At 38.1% G+C, this 25819-nt stretch overlaps 1 protein-coding gene across 6 annotated transcripts in view; it reads left to right on the plus strand.

Annotated features, from left to right (window-relative positions):
* The window catches only part of LOC106081062 (heterogeneous nuclear ribonucleoprotein K), a 155132-nt gene that overhangs the window by 62919 nt on the left and 66394 nt on the right, over positions 1-25819 (plus strand). For 4 of the 6 annotated variants that reach the window (XM_059369200.1, XM_059369202.1, XM_059369199.1 and 1 more), the window contains 2 exons: positions 19023-19124; positions 24973-25029. In XM_059369200.1, coding sequence (XP_059225183.1) covers positions 19029-19124; positions 24973-25029 — 153 coding nt within the window. In that variant the 5' untranslated portion in view covers positions 19023-19028. Of the gene's footprint in view, positions 1-18723; positions 18885-19022; positions 19125-24972; positions 25030-25819 lie in introns of those variants that run through there. The other 2 variants (XM_013242767.2, XM_013242769.2) reach the window with 2 other exon arrangements.

Here is a 25819-nt window from a genome sequence, read left to right on the forward strand (position 1 = left end):
ACAAAATGAGAATGTCTCACCATTTCCCAATTTTGAAAAATTATATCAAGTCTATTCTTAAAAGTATACACGCTGCTGATGCTTTGTAGATCAATTGGTAGGGTATTCCAGAGACGAATTGGCCCAATAAAGAAATGTCAGTCGGATAGCCTACCTCTACTACTTAGGGGAATAATCTTCCTACCTCTATTAGACCTAGCGAATTTCAATCTATTGAATAGATATCTAGGTTTATGTTTATAGATAACCTTATTGAGAAATAATAAGGCCTTCGTGCGGAGAAGCGAATTAAAACTAATGCCATAAAGGGAGCTAGTATATTGAGAGACATGTTGGGTTCTACTTAGACCAAAAACATAACGTAAGATGCTAATATTTGCCACATTTAATTTTCGTCTACTCAGGGAATCACAATTTGCATAAAGTTCAAAGCCAAAGATCGAGCCGGGTACCAGAAATGTTTTAGCCAAGAGTCGTCGTATATTAGGAGGGTAAAGTAGTGTGTAAGCTATAAAGCAAGTAGTTTAGAATAATTTTGCCGCTTTGCACAATCTGATTTGCATATACCCTGAATGAAATTTTATATTCAAAATAGCAAACATTTTTGGCAAAAACAGCAGTTTTTGTCTGCTGTAGATGGGAAAACAAGCATAATGGCTAGATATGGGTTTCTTCCGGGTAAATACCCAATAAATACTTTTTTGGAGTATTTATAATTTTGCAGATTTCTTGGCTATAAAAATAATTTCCAAACAATTTTTGATTTGATATGAAATCATTTGTATATAAATCTGACCTTCTGATCTCATAAAATCGGATTTTAGTTATATAGCCGCTATATAGACCGATCTCCTGACTTAAAGTCTTGAGACAATGAACTGGTAATTTTTCATCCGATTTCGATGAAATTTGGCACAGTGTGTTCTGATAGACCCCTACCCATTTCTATGAAGTGTGGTTCAGATCGGACTATATTCGTAAATAGCTGTTTTAAAGACCGGGAGCCCGATCTTCCGATATTGGGTATTGAGGCCATTACAGATCCATTTATTACCCGAAATCGATAAAATTTGGCACAGCTTATTCTGGTAGACCTCTCAAATGTGGTCCAGATTGGACCATATTTGGATATAGCTGCCATATATACCGATCTCCCAATATAGTGTAATGAGCCTATAAAAGGAGAATTTTTGATCCTATTTCGATGAAATTTAGCACAGCGAGTTTTGGTATCCCTTTAAAACCTTTTTTTAATATCGCCAAGATCAGACCATATTTGGATACAGTTGCCATATAGACCGATCTCCCGATATAGAGTATTGAGCCCATAAAAGGAAAATTTTTCATCCGTTTTTGATGAAATTTGAAACAGTGAGTTTTGATGGACCTCTTGAGTTGATGATAATGTGGATTTGTATACAATTAATGAAAGCTTTTTAAATATATCTCTACCAAGGCCCAGTGTTAACTTGGGATGTATTAAGTAATATGGACAATGATATTACTCCGAATCAGCTTTTTGATTTCGGACACTTTGAACCATTTGACATCATCGATGCCGTCAAATCAATTAAATCTAATGCTGTAGGATCTGATCTAATTGTTCCTAAATTTTTTGAAATAATATTTTCCCATATTCTGCCTTACATTTGTAATTTCTTCAACAATATTATATTAGGGAGCTGCTATCCACAATCCTGAAAACAGGCAAGAGTAGTCCCAATAGCGAAAAATAATCAAGAATTTAGACCTATAGCCATACATCCATATATTTCGAAGATATTTGAACACCTTTTGAACAAACAAATTTCGCAACATATTGCGGATAACTCACTTTTAACCAACCTCCAATCAGGATTCCGGCCGACCACAGTTGCACTACTGCACTTTTGAAAGTTGTTGAAAATATAAGAAGTAATATTGTCCGCAAAAAAATCACTTTTCTGGTTCTTTTAGATCGTTCTAAGGCGTTTGACTCTGTTGGCCCCAAAATTCTCTTAAACTTAAACATTTTTTTTAAATATATCGAATCTTCAACAAATCTGATTCATTCCTATCTTTCTAATCGTAGCCAATCTGTATCGGTTGGAAATCGTAATTCTATATGCCTTCCAGTTTCACGAGGTGTCCCACAAGGTTCGATATTAGGTCCTCTCCTTCTTTCTTTATACAGCAATGACCTTCCCAAACAGTTGCAGAGTTGTAGTATACATATGTATGCCGATGATGTTCAACTGTATATAAGCACGTCAGCTGAGAAAATAAATGATACCATAGTTCGTCTGAATAACGACCTTGACAATAATAATGCGCGAATGAATCCCTCGAAGTCAAAATGCATAGTCATTTCCAGAAATCGCACAATATTGCCGCTAAATACTAATTTTGCAATTAATGGTGACCTCAGCGAGTAATCTTGGCATAGTTTTTGATGATAAATTATCATGGGCGAATCATATTAACTCGGCAGTTGGCAAGACGTATGGTGTATTAAGGACCTTATATATGAGTCGCTCGCATACTCCCATAGAAATCAGAATGCTCTTGGCAAAAACATATATCCTGCCAAAACTTTTATATTTTTGTGAATTTTTTTTTTTCAAATTATGATACAGTTCTTCAAAATAAATCACATGTTGCCTTTAATGGTGTTTCTAGATATGTTTTTGGTTTGCGTAGGAGAGATCGGATATCTGACTTTGCCAAACAGTTATATGGTGTCACTTTCGATGCATACCTTACCTTAAAATACGTTCACTGCTGGCACTGCACAAAATAATATACACAAATAAGCCGTCTTATTTGTCTGTTATACTTCGTTGTGCCAATTCTAGTAGAGGCAAGCAAGTGATTCAAATACGACACCAATATCGCATATCAGAGCAACAGTTTTTTATCAGTGCAACACGCCTCTCGAATACTCTTTCCAATAATATCCAAACTTTAAGTAACGAAAAACATTTTAAATCTTCGATTTTTAATCACTTTTAACATATTCAATCTCTTTCTAAGCAATTTATGAACAATTCTAATCAGTTTAACCATTTGTTATATAAGTTAAACAAAAAATTGAGCAAATTTATTTATTCAATTTAACCCCTTTGTTGATACACATTGTTAAAATGCGAAAATGCATATGTACTTAAAATTTTTATACAATTTTTAATTTTTTTCTCTTTTAATAATTTGATCTCTGTAATTTTCTTTGCCGCCTTCTATTTGTTAAAATTAAAATATATCACTTAATTTTTGCTTTATAACTAAGTTGCAAATCAAAACTGTACCACTACCTTACCCATACTTTATATAAGACCTAGTCTTTTGTCACACTAGTCACCTCCAGATCGAAAAATATTTGGATATAGCTGCCATATAGACCGATCTCCCGATATGGAGTATTGAGCCCATTAAAGGAGCATTTTCCATCCTATTTCGATGAAATTTGGCACAGCGAGTTCCGGTACCCCTCTAAACCCTCTGAAATAATTTTCTGAAGAACCAATCTTTGTATATGCTTTTTTGAAGTTTGAACCATTCAAAGCATTGATAGGGTAGATAAATTTCGTATCCACTTTTCAGTTACATTTTTGTTAAAATTTATGAAATTTCACCCATTTTCTGTGACATAGTTCTTCAACAATTAAATTATTAACGCCCATGCCTATTTTGCGTTAAATGTCGAAAAAATTATTTTTGGTTTTATCTGTTTTTCTTTTTAACAAAACCCAACTATAATTCGTTTCAAATTCAAATGCATTTACCACCTTCTCAAATTGGGGAAAACGAAGAAAAAGTGTGAAAGTAGAATTTTCTGTGGTTGCAATTGTTTATGACGTTTTCGTGCTGCTGCATACGGGGGCTGTTGGTACTCATCTCCCCCCCCAAAAATTCCGACAGTATTGCATATCCATCAACAAACTCATCATACTCAAAGTGACAGATACAGCCGTCCGTCTCGTCCTTCTCACAAGTGTTTTTCGTTCGGTGACAATCGAGCAAGAACAATTTTTCAAATATGCACATTTTAAATTAATTGAATTCAAAAATATATGTATGTGCACTCCTCCTCTACCTAGTAAATATTTTTGCAGTATATTTAATTCATAGTTCTGTACAGAACGAGCGCATTTATTGCATTGGGCATGTCTCGTTGGCGGGCATCGTGATCGGCTCAAGTGTTGGAGTGGGGTAGCAGTTGGCAGCGTAGGTTTCCTCGTAGTTCTGCCACTTAAGAATTGGTAGTTTTTTCTTTTTTTCTTATTGCCTGCCATGGCTGGTATTTTTGTTTTCAATATTTTTAGTTTAGGTGGCGCACGGCGGAAGTTTTTTCCCTAGATTTTCTTTTATATGCTCGCTTATCCAAAAGCACCAGAAGTAGAGTAAATTAGTCTATGCCATTGCCAAGAGGACACAAATCAATCACTTTGAATGGATTTCAAAATAAAAATTGTTTTTATTACCCTTAGCCATTTTCATATTTTCTTAGCGCTTAGTTTTCGGTTTGTTGTCAGCCCAAAGGAAATAAACTTCAAAATATTGATGTGAGATTTTTATTTATTTATTGAGAAACAAATTCAACGATTTCTCGCAATATTAGACCTGTTTTTGTTCTGATCGGGAAAGATCTTTAGCATGTTTGCTCCACAAACATGTCGTCCCCGCATGCACCAATAGTTATTGCCTGGCTAACACCTGTCCACCGACGTTATTTCGCTAAATCATAATGCTATTTCAGATATCATAATTTCTTTGTGGACAAATTTTTGTTAAAGATCGAATATTTTGTCCATAATTTGTGACTGGATTTTTGGATTAGCGCCAATAATGGCCGTGAACTTATGTTAAATTCTTTACACAGAGAAAATTCGAAATTGATAAAGTTAGTTTGTGCCTTTTATAAAAAACGCGTTGACTGTTGAAATTTTAACATTCGCAAAACCCTTAGAAATAACTGTCTGTTCATTAACTTTTTGTCACTGAAAATTAGTGACTACCCTTGTGTAGAAACTAGCTGATTTCGTAAAGTAAAAACAGATGTTGAGGTTGCTGACTCGATTCACGTGAGTAAAAAAAGTAAGCATTTCCTATAAACTAAAATATTTTTTTTTAAATTTTTGAATATTTTCCTATCTCAAAATACTAGAGAATAAAAGCTCTTTATACAAAAAACTTCTACTTCTGTTTTTTCTCATATTTCTTTCTGTAATCTGCGTTCAAGATCAGTTATTTTTGGTTGGCATTTACCTCAGGGGTAACTACCAAACCAATGGTTGACCAACTTATTTATTAGTTTTCTGGGATTCCATCCCTTCATCAGCGGTATTCTTCGACGAATTACCCAGTTAATCATTAATTTGATGAGCTTAGACAAAAATAGTCTAAATGAGAAAACACTAACTAACTCATAACTTTGAAAAAAGCTGTCAGTAGGTTAGTTTAGTTTTGGTTAAAGTGGCAATCAGACTCACTTAAAAGTTTTCGTCCATTGTGATACCACAGGAACAGAAGAAGGAAGATGCCTTCTAGTTCTAGCTAGTTTTAAAAAGCCCAATAACTTGCGAATGCCCACATCTGCTAAATCAGACAGTTTCTCAAAGAAATGAGAATCTTAAGTGGAACTCCTTATGACTGCTGGTGCGGGACACACACACAGAAGGTGTTCCATAGTCCCTTCTTCCTCGATGTCCTCACAGCAAAAGTCGTTGCTGGCAACCTTCAGTCTGTCAGCATGTTTTCGGATTAGTGACCTGCCATGTCGGACACAATGGCTGAGACGTCTGTTCTAGCCAATGACAGCAAAGCAGTAGACCTCATCAAGTCTGGATTAGGCCACATAGTTTTGGAATGCTCACAGCCCCCCTTTTTGTGACCATCTATCGTTCGTTGTCCTGTCATGACGGACACAATGACTGAGACGTCTGTTCTGGCCAATGACAGCAAAGAAGTAGACCTCATCAAGTCTGGATTAGGCCACATAGTTTTGGAATGCACACAGCCCCCTTTTTGTGACCATCTTTCGTTCGTTGTCCTTCGGCCATGGTCCTGAAAATTAAGCTTACATGTCGCTAGAGGCATACCCACTGATTCCAGGAATGTGTAGAGTAGTTCTTAGTATCGCAAGCTCGTCCGCTTTACAGTTCCCTGGGATATCTCTGTGGCTCGGCCTCCAGAACAGGTTAATTTTTATATGTCCAACCATCTCGTTGAGAGTTCTGCGACGGTCGAAAGCGGTTTTTGTGTTCAGTAATAAGTTCTCTAGGGATTTAATGGCTGCCTGGCTGTGTGAGAAGATACTTATGCCAATCATTGTAATGCCATTAAATCTTAGCCATTCCACTACTTTCTTAATTGCAAGGATCTCCGCTTGATACACACTGATGTGGTTGGGTGACCTTTTCGATATGAAAAATTCTAGTTTTTCAGAGTACACCTCAAAGCCGACCTGGTCGTTTAGTTTGGAGCCATCCGTATAGAAGTCTATGTAACTTCTATTACCAGGGATATCGTAGTTCCAATCGGTTCTATCAGGAATTGGTACAGTAATTTTTATCAAAAAGAGGCTCAGGTAGGGTGTAATCCAAACTGCCTGGAACATCGGATATTGTATCAAGGATAACACAGTGGCCGTAGCCGCCACATGACCAATGAGAAAGCTCCATTAACCTCACGGCAGTGGTCGCTGCAGTTTGGGTGGCCACAATGTTCAGAGAAACAAGCCATCCTTCAACAAGCCGTCGGTAATTTTGTTTTTTTTTTTAAGAAAGTTTCATTATAAACTTTTTTTGATGATAAAACTTTATTAAAATTTTCTCTTAAAAAAAATATTGAGAAAATTATCATGCATTTTTCCTTTAGAGAATGTTTTTTGAAGTATTTTTTTAAGAGAAAATTTTATTGAAATTATGTCTTTGGATAAAGATAGTGATCATAAATAGGTTTTAGAGGAAATAACTAAAAAAATTCAAGCACCCATATAATTAAACCCTAATTGTTTTCTTGCCATCGAATATGGAGAGATCGGAATGTATTAATCAACTTTTATCTGAGAAGATTTAATGAGGTTTTTCAGAAAAAATTTCGATTTTGACGATTTTTTTTTTCGTAAATTTAAAGATTTTTTGCCAAAAACATCTGTTCTTCATCGAACAGAAGATACCTCTCATCCTAATGTGTGTAGTCCGATTAAAGTTTTATGCTTGATGATAAGGGGCCTTCTTTTTTTATGCCGAGTCCGAACGGCGTGCCGCAACATGGCCGGGTACCGGACACTGACATTTTTAAGCAGTCAACACTCTTTTCAGCATTCAGGTTGCTGTTCTGAAATTGGAAACATTTTGTTATAACAGCAGAATGACTGCTTTAATAGCAACAAAATTTACTACTAACAGTCCGCAGACACTGTTTTATTACAGCAGATTTTTCATATGAGTGTAGTTCTAAGGCACTGGGCTTCATAGTAAAACCACAGGTTTTTTTAATGAGGCATCTGGTACATAGAGTAAGCAATGTTTTGTCATTGTATAGTAATATTGTTGTGACAGGGAGCGCTTTCTTCAGGCAGTGTAGTCAGTCAAGTGATATAGGTCGGAAATTTAATACCTATACTATGTTCAATATAAATCTGCAAGTTTCGTAGAACTTACCAAAAGCAGCTTAGCAGTTCTTTTAAATTTAATGCCCATTTACTTGTAACTGAGTTTGCCGCTATGTCAAAGCAAAAACAAACCTATTTCAAATATTTTTTTTTATTAATTTGTATACCATCCCTCGTGCTTGAGTGAGTATTTAGAGTTATGACAACGTAAAGAAAAGCCAATAAAATATCTAATAAATATATGCATAGATGTGACAATATATTTTTATTGACGTATAATTAAAAAATGATTTTCAGAATCTTTCATAATTGAGGAAATAGTAAATTTGTGCATAAAAATAGTTTTGGTTTAATTGGACAATATTCGATATATGTATAGATTTCGATATTTAGATATTTGGTCTTAGCATAATGTATAGAAAATAAAAACAGCTGCAGCGCCTGTTAAATGTGTGTTATATGCTACCAGTTGTAGAGTTTGTAGAAAATTTTCAAAAAAAAAAGATCATTCAGCTCGTCTCGAAAGGTAAACGAAAAAAATCGTAAAAATGTAATGATCTCGCCCTAACAGGCAAAAAACTTGAAAAATTAAAAATTCGGCAAAGCCCGGCCAGAATTCGAACCTGGGCACATGGAGCAACAGAGAGAGCCATTGCCGTTGTCTTAGCGTTCGAAGCCATCAATACAACTTCCAACAGATGAACAAAATCATGTGTAGTACGGAAGAAGTGTAATTTGACACAGATAGAATGTTTGTCATCACACAAAAGTACATGCATTGGGAAAAATAGTACAGCTAATAAGCAGGGTTGTCGCGGTAAATGTATCATAGATGCGTTTTCGCTCTTAATATGATTCAAATACAACATACCAACGCACGGCCCTTGAAGCCATCACACCTAATATGGTTGAAAAGTCTTCTAACCAAAGACGAAACGCGTCCCATAGTGGTTGGTGTGTGTTGCTATCTTTGGCTTTCCTTTTCCATTTGCATCTCCGATCATTGAGCTCGTCTCGAAAGAGAAACAAACAAAAAACAAGTAAAAGTGTGCTAAGTTCGGTCGGGCCGAATCTTATATACGGCCCGACCGCATTTGTCGAGTTCTTTTTCCGGCATCTCTACTTTGGCAAAAAAGAATATAAGGAAAGATTTGCTCTGCTATTAGAGCTATATCAAGATATGGTCCGGTTTGGACCACAATTAAATTATATGTTGGAGACCTGTGTAAAATATCTGTCAATTCGAATAAGATTTGCGCCCTTTGGGGGCTCAAGGAGTAAAATAGAGAGATCGATTTATATGGGAGCTGTATCAGGTTATAGACCGATTCAGACCATAATAAACACGTATGTTGGTGGCCACAAGAGGATCCGTTGTACAAAATTTCATGCAAATCGGATAATAATTGCGAACTCTAGAGGCTCAAGAAGTCAAGATCCCAGATCGGTTTATATGGCAGCTATATCAGGTTATGAACCGATTTGAACCTTATTTGATACAGTTGTTGAATGAAAGAGAATAAAATACTTCATGCAAAATTTCAGCCAGATCGGAAAAGAATTGCGCCCTCTAGCGGCTCAAGAAGTCAATGCCCAAGATCGGTTTGTATGACAGCTATGTCAGGTTATGAACCGATTTGAATCATACTTGGCACAGTTGTTGGATATCATAGCAAAACACGTTGTGCAAAATTTCATTCAAATCGGAAAAGAATTGCGCCCTCTAGCGCCTCAAGAAATTCAAGACCCAAGATCGGTTTGTATGTCAGCTATATCAGGTTATGAACCGATTTGAATCATACTTGGCACAGCTGTTGGATATCATAGCAAAACACGTCGTGCAAAATTTCATTCCAATCGGATAAGAATTGCGCCCTCTAGAGACCCAAGAAGTCAAGACCCAAGATCGGTTTATATGACAGCTGTATCGACGACGGACAAGAATATATATACTTTATGGGGTCTCAGACGATTATTTCGAGTAGTTACAAACAGAATGACGAAATTAGTATACCCCCATCATATGGTGGAGGGTGTAAAAAAGAAACTGAAATTAATTTTCCTTCCTTCCTGGTTAAATTTTTTCAAATTTAACAATAATTTACTGAAACAAATTCTTTTTGATAATGGTTTTTTTTCTATTTTTCATTTTATCCATAAATCAATTGAAATACATATGCAGCGTACATGTTGCATTAATTAGTATGCGAAAGTATGGATGATATAAATTATCATCGAGATCTATATCAATTCTATTCCCCCAAGTGACTCATTTCTTAAATACTGTTTTTTTTGTTTATTAAACAAGTTTGAAAAAGAATAAATTTGGTATATTTTATAAAATGTCTTTTTTTGCACCCTGTTCTTGTCTATGGTTACTTTATTTCATTGGCAAATACTTGGCTTTTGGTTGCAGTACTCGTACATCAAGCCAATTAATTGGCTTTTGGCTCTTTAAATAAATTAACCAATCAGTAGTACAGGATGCTGGCCTCTGCAAATCTCGCTTATATAAACATCTACATACCACCAAGTGTTGTCGATGATGTTTGCGGCTGATTGTGGAAGTAATCGTATTAAAGAAAAAAAGAAAAAAACTTCAATTGTTTTGTTGTTTGCATTAATCGCTACCATACTTGCTGCAAAATTCAGTTAAACTCACAACAGCAACTCAGCACTAAAGAATTTCATTCATAATTGGGATTGAGATTGAATAAAATCAAAAAAAAAACGCAAATTCAACACCATCAACCTCCACTCAATATGATTGAATGAATAAAAAAGTATCCATTTCCCATGCCCAGCGTTAACACTGTGGTCTTCGTTGTTTAAGGCCGATATTGCCGCAACACAACACCTGTTGTTGTAGAGTTATCAACATTGAAGAAGAAAAAAAGCGTACTGGTAAAAACTACTCCAAACAATACTTGTCTGCTGCCGCCTGAGTGGTAGTGGGATAGTCGATAGACAGACAGACGTGGGGTAGATATTCAATGCTGCCCTTCTGCTCAATAGATTTGTATTGTACAGCATAGGCTGGATGCCACAGCTCCACCTCCTTTTGGCGGTTTTGTGTTTTAAACCAAATTGGAAACAACACATTTTTACTATTAATCCTCAGCACAAGCACCTATCATGAATGTCTGTCTCTCTGCTAGGAAGAAATGCAAAAACAACAAACCAGACAAAAGAAACACAATATGAAATATTGAAAAAATTGTATAAACACAACTTCAAGTGAAATGAAATGATTTTTGTTTACACCATTTCCATGTGATAAGTGAAATATGTGATTGGGGTTTTTTTTGGTTTATGCACATTATAAATAGACATAAAAATAAAATTTGCCATGAACATTCCATAAAGGATTCTCACATAGCAGTGAGTGCTGTCCGATTCAATCCGTTTTATAGCCAAGACTGAAGGGCGTGTCGCAGTGCGACGCTTCTTTCGGGAAAAGTTTTTACATGGCATAGGTTAGGTTAGGTTAGATTGGAAAGAGGGTGCAGCTTTAATCCGCCCCATGCCACTATGGCCATACACCTAAGCCAGTAATCGGCTTGTAGTGCGCTCTAAAAACTAAAAAGTAACCTCTAAAAAGAAAATTTTAGGTTAGGAATTCCGTGCTACTTACAAAATCCTTAATTGTTTTCAATACCACTCCCCTAAGTTGGTTCATGTCTGGTATTGTGTTTCCACCTAAGTGCCGGTATCTGTTAGACGCGAAAGCCGGACAATGTCAAAGGAATGCTCCAACGTCTCCATTATATTCCCCGCATGCCCTACACATGCTATCGCTTGCCGCACCGACTTTACAAAAGTGAGCTCGTAGTCCTGTGTCCCCTTATGATACCAATAGCTATACTGACCTCCTTCTTGCTTCCTTTCAGTAATAACCTCGTCTTCTCACGATCTGGATCCTCCCATAGGATTTTCGCCGTCCTACCGACTATTTCGCTGTTCCACAATGTTGCATGTGCATTCGTCGCTTACTCCTTTAACTCGGACTGCGTTGACCCGAAAGGCTTCGGGTTAACCAAGTTTATTGAGGGTAGTCCTCTGGCCTTCAACGCCAAATCGTCTGCCCTTTCATTTCCCCTTACTCCGTTATGGCCCGGCACCCAAACGATGCGGATTTTGCCATCCTCAAAGAAGGCGTTAATATCCTTACACTGCAAGACTGTTCGTGACCTTACCGTCCTAGTTGTTATTGCCCTTATGGTAATTTTACTGTTGATAAAGATGTTCAGACTCGACGTCCTTGCGTTAGCACCACACCACTTCACACATTCCGCGATCGCCCGGATCTCCTCCTGCAGGACCGTATTATGGTCAGACAGTCTAAAACAGATCTCAGTCCTTGTGTTCTCAATGAAAACCCTCAGGCCCACTCTGTCCTCTAGCTTTGATCCATCCGTGTAACATGATCTTCCAGATGGCAATACTAGGGTTCCGTCATTTATGGTGGTCACCGATAGGAGTGGTGAAACACTTTCTCCATTGTATTTATGTCATGGGACACACAATTTATCCACCTGTTCCATAGCATATGGTTTATTCAGACTAGGTCCACCCGGGTCCATGGCATAGTACCTCACAAATATTGCCAGCACTAGCATGGGATAAACAGACCAGGTCCACCCTGGTCCATGGCATAGTACCTCACAAATATTGCCACCACTAGCAGGGGATAAACACCGATGAACATTTTTTGTAATGTTCTCGCCAGCATTCGAACCCAGACCTTGAGCTTCATAGGTGGACATGCGCTACGGTGGCTTGCCATAGATAGACCTGGCCCCTGAAGCCTTGAATTTAGTCTGATAAAGTTGCCATGTGGAATAAGAAGATATATTTTGCCCAAATATGCCATAATAAGTTGTATTATACTCACGCCAAAACCTGATTTCATGTTCAGATATCGACATATATCCATGTAAAACTTTGATTACGATAAATTTTGGGAAGAGCTCTGTTGGACCTATCTGGAGCTATGCCAAAAATGGTTCAAAAGACATATATTTCCAGCAAAAATTCAGAACTACTTCCAACTTTATAGACTTTCCTAGAATATTTCAAGCAAAAATTCTGAACTACTGCCAACTTTATAGACTTTCCTAGAATATTTTGTACTGTACCGGGTCCATCATCCATGAACAAAAGTTGTGGATCATTTTCTATTTTATTTTTTACATTTGGATCGTGGTTCCAAATCGAAGTCAGGAATGGGGGTGGGTGGTTTATTTCGATGCACTTGAAATTCCATTTCGCTGAGTACGGTCTTTCAGGCAGAGATCTATGGCATTGTCTTAGTAACAAGTGAAATCCTACAAACATGTTTACCGCACTGGAAACTTGGTATATATGTATATAGAATAGCTCAAAGCCTTGGATTTGAGGACAGTGAGGTTTAACTGGCAAGCAGATGCAACTTAGGCTATGTAAGCAGTTTAGAAACAAGGCCATCCCTCGACAGACGAAGATTACACTATACAAGTCAATGATAATACCCATGTTGTTCAGTGCTTGGAGTATTTGAGAGAAATATTCTTCCTAACATACAATATATGGACAGGTTTGCGATAATGGAGAATATAGGTGACGTATAAACCACGAGCTGTATGAGCTATATGACGACGATAGCATAGTTACACGCATCAAAATACAACGGCTGCGTTGGCCAGGTCATGTTGACAGAATGGATGAAGAAGCTCCAGCAAAAAAGTCTTTTGAAGGCAAACACGATGGTACACGCAAACCGGGAAGACTAAAAGCCCGATGGAAAGATCAAGTGGTGAGAGACACCTCGAAACTTGGTGTCAGAGATTTTAGAATGAGCGCAGAAGATCGAGGCGTTTGGAATGCTATTCTACGTTTGGCTAGTGGAACAAATGTTCTGTCATAGCCAGTTAAAGTCAAAGTTTTTTTTTTTTTTTTGAAAGTCCATGAACTTTGACTGCGGCACATCACTTGAGATGGAAAAGTGCTTTACGTCGCATATAAAAGCTCAAATATTCGTAAGAGGTTGGTAAGATCAACGGAATAATTCCATTTTGTTCATACAAGCTGAACAACCCCTTCGCTTTGGCATAACTTTTTTTAAGCTATGGTGTAATATCATTTCTTTTTTTGGGAATTATATGGCTTGACCGCAAACTCCTGTTTTGGCATTGCATTGTTGGCATAAGTGGTGCGATTGAGAAACTTTTTACATTTCGAGTGGCTAAGCTCACTCGTAGGCAATAGCTGGCTGTAATGTTGCAGCCAAAAACGGCGCAAGCACGCAATGATATTTCAATTCTATTTCGATTAAGTAAGCAAGCAAAATGCTAGCATGTAGGCATTACTATAAACTTTATGTCGTAGGTAGCTTTAGGTCTGTTCGCGTACTTTTCCAGTAAAAATTTGCAAGAGAATAAGAAAAACCTTTACTCTCTTTAGCTATTTATTGGAATTATAAACAGTTGCTTTTCATAAAACAGCTCTTCAGGACTGCAAATTTCTGCTGGGAAAAAGACCTCTAGTAGAAATTTGTAAGCTCTCAAATACTAAACTCTCAAAATTTAGCTTGTTATTTCGCACTGTTACCCTATTTGCTGTTGGTAAATAAAGAACACCAACGACTTCTCCCCAATCAACGCCATCGCTCTCCTCTGTACATGGTCCAGTAGCTCCTGGAATGATTTTGAAGCTCCAGCCCATACATGTGAGTTGTACTCCATTTTCTGCCTTATGAAAGTGGTGTAGATGTTAAGAAGATCAGACGGAGAGAAGTAATTCTTACACCGTTAAAGGAAGCCTAAACACTTGAATGCTTCTTTCGACACTTCGAATACATGTTTAGCCCAACGGACATCACTTTGTATTTTCACGCCCATAACATCAAGAGCTGCTGATTGTTCAACATCTACACCGTTGATAAACAAAGATGATCGTAATGGGTCAGCGAATCGTTTGTGTGACAACAAGCAGCACTGAGTCCTCTGTGGATTAAAATCTACTCGATTCATTCGACCCCACTCAAAACGTCCATAACCCACCTCTTGTCCTCAATCTCTCGAAGACTTGGCGTATGCTCGAATGAGTACGAATGATAGAGATTACTGTCATCCGCAGGACGACAGTAACCACGAATGAGTAGATCGGATTCGATGTCTGACCCAACAGATCGTTGATGAAAATTAGAAAAAGAGAAGGAGAAAGAACAGAGCCCTGGGGTACACCTGCGGTCAATTTGTGCTCATTGGATGAGAACCCATCTATAACGACTCGAATAGTGCGATCTCTTAGAAAGCCCGAAATAAATTGAACGAAGCCATTACCGTCATTACCGATAAAGTCAGTTGGAAGTCATGAGTGAAATCATTGTACAAAATGTTAGCCTAATCGGATGAAAATTACGCTCTCTACAGGCGTGTTGTATCTTAACGGATGCATTCAGATTGCTTATTTTTGTTTAATTTTGCAAAAAATTGAACTTTTGCTATAGTATCCGTCGGAAAAATATCAATCGATATTCAGTCAAAATATTAAATATCGATAGTGCCATAGATATTTTGCCAGCTCTACTTCCAGTAGGTTAGGTTACGTTAGGTCAAGAAGAGGGTGCGGATATTAATCCGTCCCATGCAACAATGGACATTCGCCTAAGCCAGTATTGGGCTTGTTGTGAGTTCTAAGTGCTAAAAGTAGCCACAAAAATGAAAATCTAAATCTGGAATTCCGTGCTTTTTGCTAAAATTCCATACCATGCCCCTTAGTTGGTTCATGTCTGTTAGCCGCGAAAGCCGGGGAATGGTATAGTTAATGCTTCCACGTCTCATCATCTTCCCCACATGTTCTACACATGATATCACTTGTCGCAGCTATATACTCAAGGTGATCTCCTAGTCGAATGTGTCTTGTTATGATACCGAAAGCTATACTGATCTCCTGCAGGACCACGAAAATCCGACTAGGACCGTTTCGGACCGTTTCGCTCTTAACTCTGACTGCCTCGACCCGAAAGACTTTGGTTTAACCAAGCCTGTCAATGGCAGTCCTCTGACCTTCACTGTCAAATCGTCTTTCATTCCCCTTGCTCCGCTGTGGCCCCGAACCCAAACGATGCAGGTCGTGCCATTCTCAGAGAAGGCGTTAATCTCCTTTTTACACTCAAAGACTGTTCGTGACCTTACGTCCTAGTTGTTATTGCCCTGATGATCAATTTACTGTCCGTAATGATGTTTACACTCGACGTTCTCGAGTTAACACCACACCCCCTCACACAATCCGTGATCGCCCGAATCTCCACCTGCAGGACCGTATTATGGTCAGGCAGTCTAAAACAGATCTCAGTATATGGGTTCTCAATGTAGAACCCTAAGCCCACTTCGTCCTTTAGGTTTAATCCATATAACAAGATCTTACACATGACTATACCAGGGTGCCGTCAATTCAAGACTATGCAGCTGACAGCAGTGCCCTCGCTCTCAACCACAAGTGTCGTCTCGACTTGCAGTTACACTTATTATCGACATGAATTATTGACCAGCAGGTATAATCAAAGTGAGTTACCAGCGGGGAAAAAATCTCGTATATCAATGAATGCTATCCGTTTCAATATTAGGGGTCAATTATGGAGTGCAATCCAATTCATTCAGTTGACAGCAGAAAAGCTAAAGTTAAATCAGAAATGTTATTGGAACTGAGAAAAATTTCCTCCATTGTACTAATTTTTAGTTCACGGTTTTGTCTTCTGGCAACGCAACTAGAGTTTAGTAACGATTCATAATTGACCCCTTAGACTCTGATTAGGGACTTTCCGTGTTATAACCGTGTGCGACTAGCGACGATGTCGCACTGCGGCACACCGTTCGGACTCGGCTATAAAATGGAGGCCCCTTATCATTGAGCTTAAACATGAATCGGACTGTACTCAATGATATGTGAGAAGTTTCCACCTGTTCCTTAGAGGAATGTTAATAGGCAAAATTTGCAATTTTCAAGTTGTCGAATCCTATCATAGGACGTGGGAGTATACTAACTTCGCTATTCCGTTGGTAAAATCTCGAACTATTGCTCAAAGACTCCATAAAATACAGAAATTCTATATCTTCTTGACATTCTAAGTTGATATAGCCCAGTCTGTCCTTCTGTCGAAAGCACGCTTACTTTCGAAGGAGTGGAGCTAGCCACTTGAAATTTTGCACTAATATAGGTTGTTTGGAATTGGTAATGGGCCAAATCGGTCCATGTTTAGATATATCTGCCATATACACCGATCTGCCGATTATACTTCTTGAGCTTGTAGAGGGCGCAACTATCATCCCATTTGGTTGAAATTTTGTACGTGTTGTCTTGTTATGACTTTCAAAAGCCATGCCATGTGTGGTTCATATGGGTCCATCACCTGATATTGCTTCCAAATAAACCGATATACCGATTATATTTAATGAGCCATGGCGCAATTATTTTTGTATTACTCCCAACAAACGTGCCATGTATGGTCAAAATAGGTCCATCACCTGATATAGCTCCCATATAAACCGAACTTCAGATTTGACTTCTTGATCCTATAATAGGGCGCTATTACCAAAAATTATTCGCACAACATGTCAGATGCGATAAATGGTGGAGGGTATATAAGGCCGAAATTAACCCGATTTGCCCTTTTTTTATACCATCCACCATAGGATGGGGGTATACTAATTTCGTCATTCTGTTTGTAACTACTGGAAATATTCGTCTGAGACCCCATAAAGTATATATATTCTTGATCGTCGCGACATTTTATGTCGATCTAGCCATGTCCGTCCATCTCTCCGTCGAAAGCACGCTAACTTCCGAACGAGTAAAGCTATCCGCTTGAAATTTTGCACAAATACTTCTTATTAGTGTAGGTCGGTTGGTATTGTAAATGGGCCATATCAGTCCATGTTTTGATATAGCTGCCATATAAACCGATCTTGGGTCTTGACTTCTTGAGCCTCTAGAGGGCGCAATTCCAATCCGATTTGAATGAAATTTTGCACGACGTGTTTTGTTATATCCAACAACTGTGCCAAGTATGGTTCAAATCGGTCCATAACCTTATATAGCTGTCATATAAACCGATCTTGGGTCATGACTTCTTGAGCCTCTAGAGGGCGCAATTATTACCCGATTTGCTTGAAATTTTGTACGACGGATCCTCTCATGACCATCAACATACGTGCTTATTATGGTCTGGTCCCATATAAATCGATCTCTCTATATTACTTCTTGAGCCCCCAAAGGGCGCAATTCTTATTCGAATTGACTGACATTTTACACAGGTCTCCAACATATAATTTAATTGTGGTCCAAACCGGACCATATCTTGATATAGCTCTAATAGCAGAGCAAATCTTTCCTTATATCCTTTTGTGCCAAAGAAGAGATGCCGGGAAAAGAATTCGGCAACCATGCGATCCATGGTGGAGGGTATATAAGATTCGGCCCGGCCGAACTTGGCACGCTTTTACTTGCTTTAATTTTGTTAATGTTTAGTAGGCTGGTGGTGGGTCAATTTTATACCTTCATTGTAGTTTTGTAGTAAACAAAGTTTGTTTGAAAATGAAATGGTGTAACAACAAATGTTGTGACGAGCATCAATGGTATGCAGTCAGAAATATAAAAAATAATTAAGTATTTATTGAATTTAAGAGGAATAAATATCAAAAAAAAAAACAGTATCCACACCACAAAACAAACCGACACTTATAACCAACATGGACTCGCTCACTCACTCACTCCTCGATTACTCTATTGCCAATGTGATGTTGATTGTTGAGTGTCAGTGGTGGTGGGTTGGTTGTTGGCTGGTTGGATCGATGGAGGATGGTTGTTTCAAATATCAACAAAGTCCATGATATTTATTTTTTGTTTTCGTGGTCCATATCGTGTTGTTGTTGTTGTTGCTGTGGTTGATGTTAATTCATTTATTATATTTATTATGAACAAACTCACATTCAAGCACACACACGCTGAAATATACGAGCTTGTACGTATGCTGGTCGTTTCTGCTGCTGGCGGTTTGCTGTGCATCATTGTGTTTTTGTTGTTTTTTTTCTTTTATTATTATTGTTGTTCGATTCGGCTGCTATTTAACAAATTCCAAGTTTAGTTGTCTTTAAACATTCAACACGGCCTGTTCGCGCCAGATTTATTGTTTATACGGATATTTCTATTCGAGATTTCGTTTTGTTGCTGGAATAATTTGTTTGAATGAAAACAAACGGCCCATTAGCCAAAAGACAGTTAAAATTGTGGACCAGTATAAATTATAAAAGTAAACAATGTTTTAGCATCATTATGCTAAAAATAGAAAAAAACCTAATGCTTAGAACTTGAATAGAATTCTTAATAAGAATTCCTTGTATTTTAAAATTTTTATTAAATTTTCCCTCTTTTCTTGGTGTCTTTGCAGTAAAAAATGAAAATCAAACGTGAAAGTCATGATGACGGTCCTCATTCCGAAAAACGTAGCCGCCACGGAGACGATCAAGTTCGTGTTCTAATACCCAGTAATGTAAGTAGTACATCAAATTCCCATATAAGCCACAACTAATCTCCTCTTGAAAATTCTTTTAAAGGCTAAAATTCATTTGGGATTAATAGAAAATTTGAGTTTCTTTTGGCAAAACTAATATCGTATCAATTCAAATTCAGGACTCGAAATTAACAATTCAATGGTCTACTTGGCAGCAAGTGAAAGTGTACTAACTTTTGAATACTCACTGCTCTGCAGGTGTATCGCAAACATGTAATGGAACAAAAGATCAAGACAGAACATAACACCTTCCAGGTACTAATAAATGGAAATGTACTTACAATGTGCGCCCCCTGGCCGATGTACAAAATCCGATGCAACCACAATGTGACTAATTTCCTTGGCATTAAATGCTAAATGCATTTGAATTGGAAATTTGTTTCAAATCTTTGCCTTTTGGTTTAGGATAAAAGTCCAAAATATTAACAGTTTCCGGGTCTGAAATCGACTAACGCTATTGGAATGTATTCTGATCGCTTGGCCATCAATGGAAGCTTTACGTTAGAAATTTTGCACAAATACTTATTTTGATGTTGGTCAGTTGGTACGATTTGATAAAAATGGTTTTTACCACTAATGTGGTACAGTGTTTTATAACTAGGGACCGGATTTTTATGCAAAATCCAAATTTTGTCATCAATTATTTCGCATATTCGTTGGTATTTGGCATATATGCACGCAGAAGCAATTATTTGTTTACAAAATAAAATTTTATTAAAAAATACCATCGCATTTGTAATATAATGGATGTCAACATTTCGATTTTGCATAAAAATCCGAACCCTAATTATAACTTAGTGCGTTTGTATCGAACAGCCCCAGACCCATTAATAAGAATACGGTTCGACTTATAATTACTTTATGATTCGATTAAGTCATATTTCTGTCCATGTTAATTTGTGTACAAAACAATGCAATTTTGCCCATGAACATTCCATTAAGGAACAGGGGCAAACTTCTCACATATCAATGAGTGCTGCCCGATTCAAGTTTAAGCTCAATGGTGAGGGACCTGTTTTTTATAGCCGAGTCCCAACGGCGTACCGAGTGCGATACCTCCTTGGGGAGAAATTTTTATATGGCTTCTATGCAGGGCGCAGTACCTCACAAATGTTGCCAGCATTACGAGGGGATAACCACCGGTGAAAATTGTTCTGATGTTCTCGCCAGGATTCGAACCCAATCATAAGCGGACATGCTAACCCCTGCACTACGGTGTACAAAGTATAGGTTGCAATTTTTATTCGGTCATCTTCCATTTTGGCACAGGCAATTTTTGAGTCTAGAAACGTAAAAAAATATATATTTTCGTCCGATTTTGGACTAATCTTCCCTTATTGTGGTCATTTGTTAACCAATTTAGCTAGAAGTTTTAACAAGAAGTATGCTCTTATATATGTATAGTCCGATTCTCACCTCTAGAAACTTTGCAATGTCTACTTCTATGACTTACTACTACTATGTTTACGTATTTTGGTCGAAATGCGTTTAGTCACCTTTTAGTCTGCGCTCACCTTACACACCCCAATTGCATGTGGCCGGTGCCAATGGAGACTCCTGAAAAAGTTTTTATACACAACTATAATAAAAAATCCCGGCGTGAACATCAATCAGTTTTTCAGCGGTGGTTATCTCCTATCTAATGTTGGCTACATTTGTGAGGTATTCTGCCACGTTATAACGTCCTCTCCAAGTGGTGTCGCAATGCGGCACACCGTTCGGACTAATAAGAAGTCTGCACAAAACATTTGGAGTAACCGTACAAGACGCCCTGAGCAAATCACTAACCTATTTTATATGCAATAAAACACTTGAATTGTCTGAGACGTCTTGAAAAATATGAGTCATTTGGGCTAGCGAATACCAATGAACAACCAATCCGACGACAGCCGGTTGTATGTACCGTATTGACCCGATTGAGCCTTTCATCGGCAAGGGCTGCCTTCCCGGTGTTCAACACACTGCTACAACAACAACAACAAAAAAACCAATGAAAAGTTACTAAGAAATATCAAAAAATAAATAATCCGCACTCTTAGTCTAAACAAGACTATCTAGAGCGATAGGTTCAGCGCTACAAGAGAGAACCTCTAGTTCGAGCAGCATATCAAGCGGATCTAGACAGCACTCATGGAGACATGGTAGCGGATGCTTTGAATAGCTTCCCAATCCTTGGGGAATGACCGCCACCCATTGTACCTAAAGAAAATTTGACACGGGATAGTTGTGCGTACCACACAGGTTGGAACATTGATATTGCTGTCACGAGAAGCTTAACTGCGAGCTACCGGCCGTGTCGGCTGGTTGCGGATATTGGAATGCCCCATACGGAGTGCCTGCAACGATATTAAGCGGCGAGTCTCAGTGAGAGGCCGGGCGGCACAGGCTCTTGCACAAATACTGACTGCCTATGATACTCGACATGACAAGGCGAGTTATTGGCGCCTTTAAATAACCAATGGCCACTCTGTTACTCTCGACCGGAACGAGCATGTTCACCTACAGGAGCTTGACGAGGATCGTCACCTCCACATGAAAATGTGGCAACAACAAAGAATTGAGTTCCCGCGGAAAACCAGAAAAGTTCTATCTAAATTACGGTCCGGCAAATGTAGTCGCCTTCTCTCTTACGGAGCAAGGATTGATGCCAACTTGCAGGTTGTGTGTCCCTATCGTGACCTGGGACCACACGATACACGTCATCTGTTTAAAGATCCACTCAACTCCGACCCAGATCCCTCTGAACGGACCCAACCTTAGTCGCAGGACGAAAGATAGAACACACTGCCACAACAACAACAGCGACAATATATATAATAATAACAATAATAGCAATAATAATAAATAACAACAACAATAACAATAATAATAACATCAATAACTAATAATAACAACAATAAAGAGATTCAATATGCCAAGAGAACTAGGAGGACGGGGATTACTAAGCGCCCAACTCCTACACGACCGCCAGATACTATCGCTACGGAACTATTTTCATACACCATCAGAGACATTATCACTCTAAAATTCCTTAATTAACGCAGACGAAATTCTGACACCACTTAACCTGAACAACAACAATAGCCTACCCAACCCAATTACAACACAACAACTAATAGAAACCTGGAAATCAAAACCGCTCCATGGCAAATATCCCAATACATTATTTCATCAACACGTGGATCTGGAAAACTCGAGTAATTGGTTTAGATTTAGCAACATCTACTCAGAGAGTTGTACAAACAAAGAACGATAGGAAATCCATAATGCAGGACAACACTCTCACAGATGACCGATGCCGTAGGTGTGGTGGAGCACGGGAAACATAGCCAATGTACTCAATAGTTGCACAACATTAACACAAACACACTACAAGAGCGGTCACGACAATATAGGAAAAATCATCCATATAAATATGTTGAAACAACTAAGAATTAATAAAACCACGATATACTATTACAAATACAACCCAGAGCCAATAATAGAGAACGAGAACCAGATAATATACTGGGACAGATCGATCTTGGTCAACAAGCCCTACACATAACAATCCTAAACAGACCTGATATGGTGATAATAGACAAAAAAATGAGGCCAGCGAGGATTATAGATTTCGCAGTGCCATTCGACAACAACATACAGGACACAACAAACACGAAAATATCAAAATACCAACCACTAGCCACATATATGAAAAATACCGATAACCGTAATGAAATCGTTATCATTCCCATTTTAATCAGCTCCCTGGGAACAATTCCAAAATAACACAACGAACACGATAAAATCGCAGCAACTATAATGAGGGAGACGCTTGGATAAAGGATATAAAACATCGATTATACAGAGCGCAACCTTTGACCAACGATCTGCTGCGTGAATTCCAGCAAATGCTGAGAATATAGAATTCGTATAAACAACAACAATAATAACAAAATGTCTTTTTCCCTAGACTCCAACTTCTATCAAAGTCTATAGGCCTTATATACCGTTATGTCTTAGATACATTATAAACCGTAAATCCTTATAAACCGTCAGGTCTTATAAGGCTGCCCGATAAGACAAAGCATGTTATTGGCGCCTTTAAATAAGCAATGGCCACCCTGTTCCCGCCGCGATCGGCCTTTGGACCAGAGAACAGAAGCAAGCCACATTAAAAAACGTGTACGTGCCACATTAAAAAACGTGTATAGATATAAAGCGAATGACACGCTCACACCTTATACCAGCAATCGTTGTTGACGCCAACGACTCCCAACGACCTAAACATAAAATGCTCCTTCAAATTCGTTGAGCTATTGTAAGTGTTTTTGCCGATGAGCATAAAATGATAGCCAATCATATTTTGTATTTTATGGAATACTCACAAGGGCTCAGATTGACCGCAACTGAATAGAAGAAACGCACACAGCTACCTTTCAAAGTTATGAGGGTTTAAATTAATTTGCATGCCTTCTAATGGCTTGGGTAAAAAATGGAACTGAGTCTGTCACTTTTGAACAGGCGGAGAAAGACAGTTCGTACGTTACTGATAAAAAAAATCTCATCCAAAAACAAAAAAAAACAAGCCTAAAAGGTACGGTGTATATCTATGTCACTCAACAACACTTTATGTATCATTCCTCTGCTTGCTTTGGCTTCATATGGTACTCATCTGAGTGGTGCTCATTTGCAAACAACACACGATGTCCATCGATCCAATCGAAAAACACATCCACTGAACCATTCGGCCATCTCTCACTCTGTTGTTATTGTAGCCACATGTCTAATGTATATGTGTGTGTGTTTCTAGCTAACTTTGTTTTTAGGTGGCATGCGTAGCAGATAATTGCTTTGGCCAAAGTGGCTATTGAGTGCCAAATTTTGGGTCTCTTGCAGTTTTCTGCTTTAGACCGGAGCGAGCTTGCTTACCTCCACATGAAAATGTGGCTACAATAAGAACAACAAGGAGTTTGGAAAGGGGCTATCATGCTTTGCGACTCTAAAATAAGACCTTAAGTAAAAGCTTTTGGGATGTGCCCTACGAACCTATACAACGAATCTTATTCTGAACTGTAATCACCAACAAAATATATCACTGCCATCATAGATTTTTGCACAAATGACCATTACTGGTCTAGAGCCCGGCACGGGATAGCTGTTGGAACATTGAGGTCCGATTTGTGTGGGGTTCATTGTCACAAGAAGCTTATCTGCGAGCAACCGGGCGCGGCCACAGGTTGCGAATAGTGGAATGCTTCATACGGAGTAGCTGCAACGGCAGTCGCGGACAATCAGCGGTATCGAGCGGATAGTCTCAGTGAGAGGCTGGGCATCGCCGGCTCTTGCACAAATACTGAGTGCCTATGATGCTCCATATGACAGGGAACGAGCTTGGTCACGTACAGGAGCTTGAGAAGGATCGCCACCTCCACATGGAAATGTGGCTACAACAACAACAACAAATAATAATTCAAATCTTAAATAAAGAAAATCTAAATAATGGTTTTTAGCCGACAGCGTCAAACAAAATCAAAATATATACATGTTGTGCTGTCCACCATTGATATCTAAATATTAGGACAGTACAGTTCAGTACTCAAACAAAAAAATTTAACAAAAATCATATGAGTAATGACCAGTGGACTCTTAGAGTCATATCATCAATGGAGGACATCAGTAGTGAAAGCGCCGAGCTTGTTCACCTATTTTTTAAATTGTAAAAAGCTGAATAAAACACTCATTACTCGGTTCCAAATACAATTTAAGCCTGTATAGAATTTTCACAGAGCTTCCCCGTAGTTTGATACAAAAAATAAAAAAATATATTCCTTTTTTTTTATTCCAGATTGCCGGTGCTATTATAGGCAAGGGCGGCCAACATATACAGAAGATGCGCACACAGGTATATTTCAAGTGATTTTATTTATTTACAGTAGTGTTTACTCGTTTCTAGTTTCTCTCTAAGTAAATGTAATGTTTCAATAATAAAACAAAAAGAAAAGTATACTAAAAATTCGCTAAAAACATAATTATCCAAAAAATGTTTAGAAAAAAATTTGATTCCAAGTTGTATTTGCGTTTTCTCTTATTATTAAAATTCACTCATTACCAGTCAGTTATTTCTCCATGTAATTATATTGAAAAATTTGTTGTCCATGTTTTCCAAAATTAAAAATTTACGCCAAGACCACAAAAATTTGTCCATTAAGAAGAGGAAATCAAGTTCTCCCCCCCGTCCTAGCCCACTACTACATGCCTAACAAATGCAATGTGTAAATGTTGTGCCTGCCACTCAGTGTCTGTCCTTTAGGATGGTGATGATGATGAAGGTACCACAAGAGAATCGTTGTATGTCTTAAGAGTGAAGAATCCCTTTTCAAGTTATCACTGGGATATCCATCCGCCTGCCTTCGACAGTGGTTTTAATTGGTTATAACACAATGTTCATGCTTCGCTCTTCTTCTTGCTCTCGTTTTAACTGCTACTTACTGCTGGTATTTAGTTTTATTTAATCAAAGCTATATAAGCTTTTCTTTTACAACGATAATATATGGTATTTTAATTTAAATTTTCTTTGTTTTTATTGACTACTACTACCACTACCATTTCTACTACTACTACTACTACTACTGCTACTACTCAACAATTACTGAATACACCCTTAATGGGGGGACGGATACTAATGCAAGGAG

This window comes from Stomoxys calcitrans, chromosome 5 (genome assembly GCF_963082655.1).
Source record: "Stomoxys calcitrans chromosome 5, idStoCalc2.1, whole genome shotgun sequence".
Lineage (NCBI taxonomy): Eukaryota > Metazoa > Arthropoda > Insecta > Diptera > Muscidae > Stomoxys > Stomoxys calcitrans.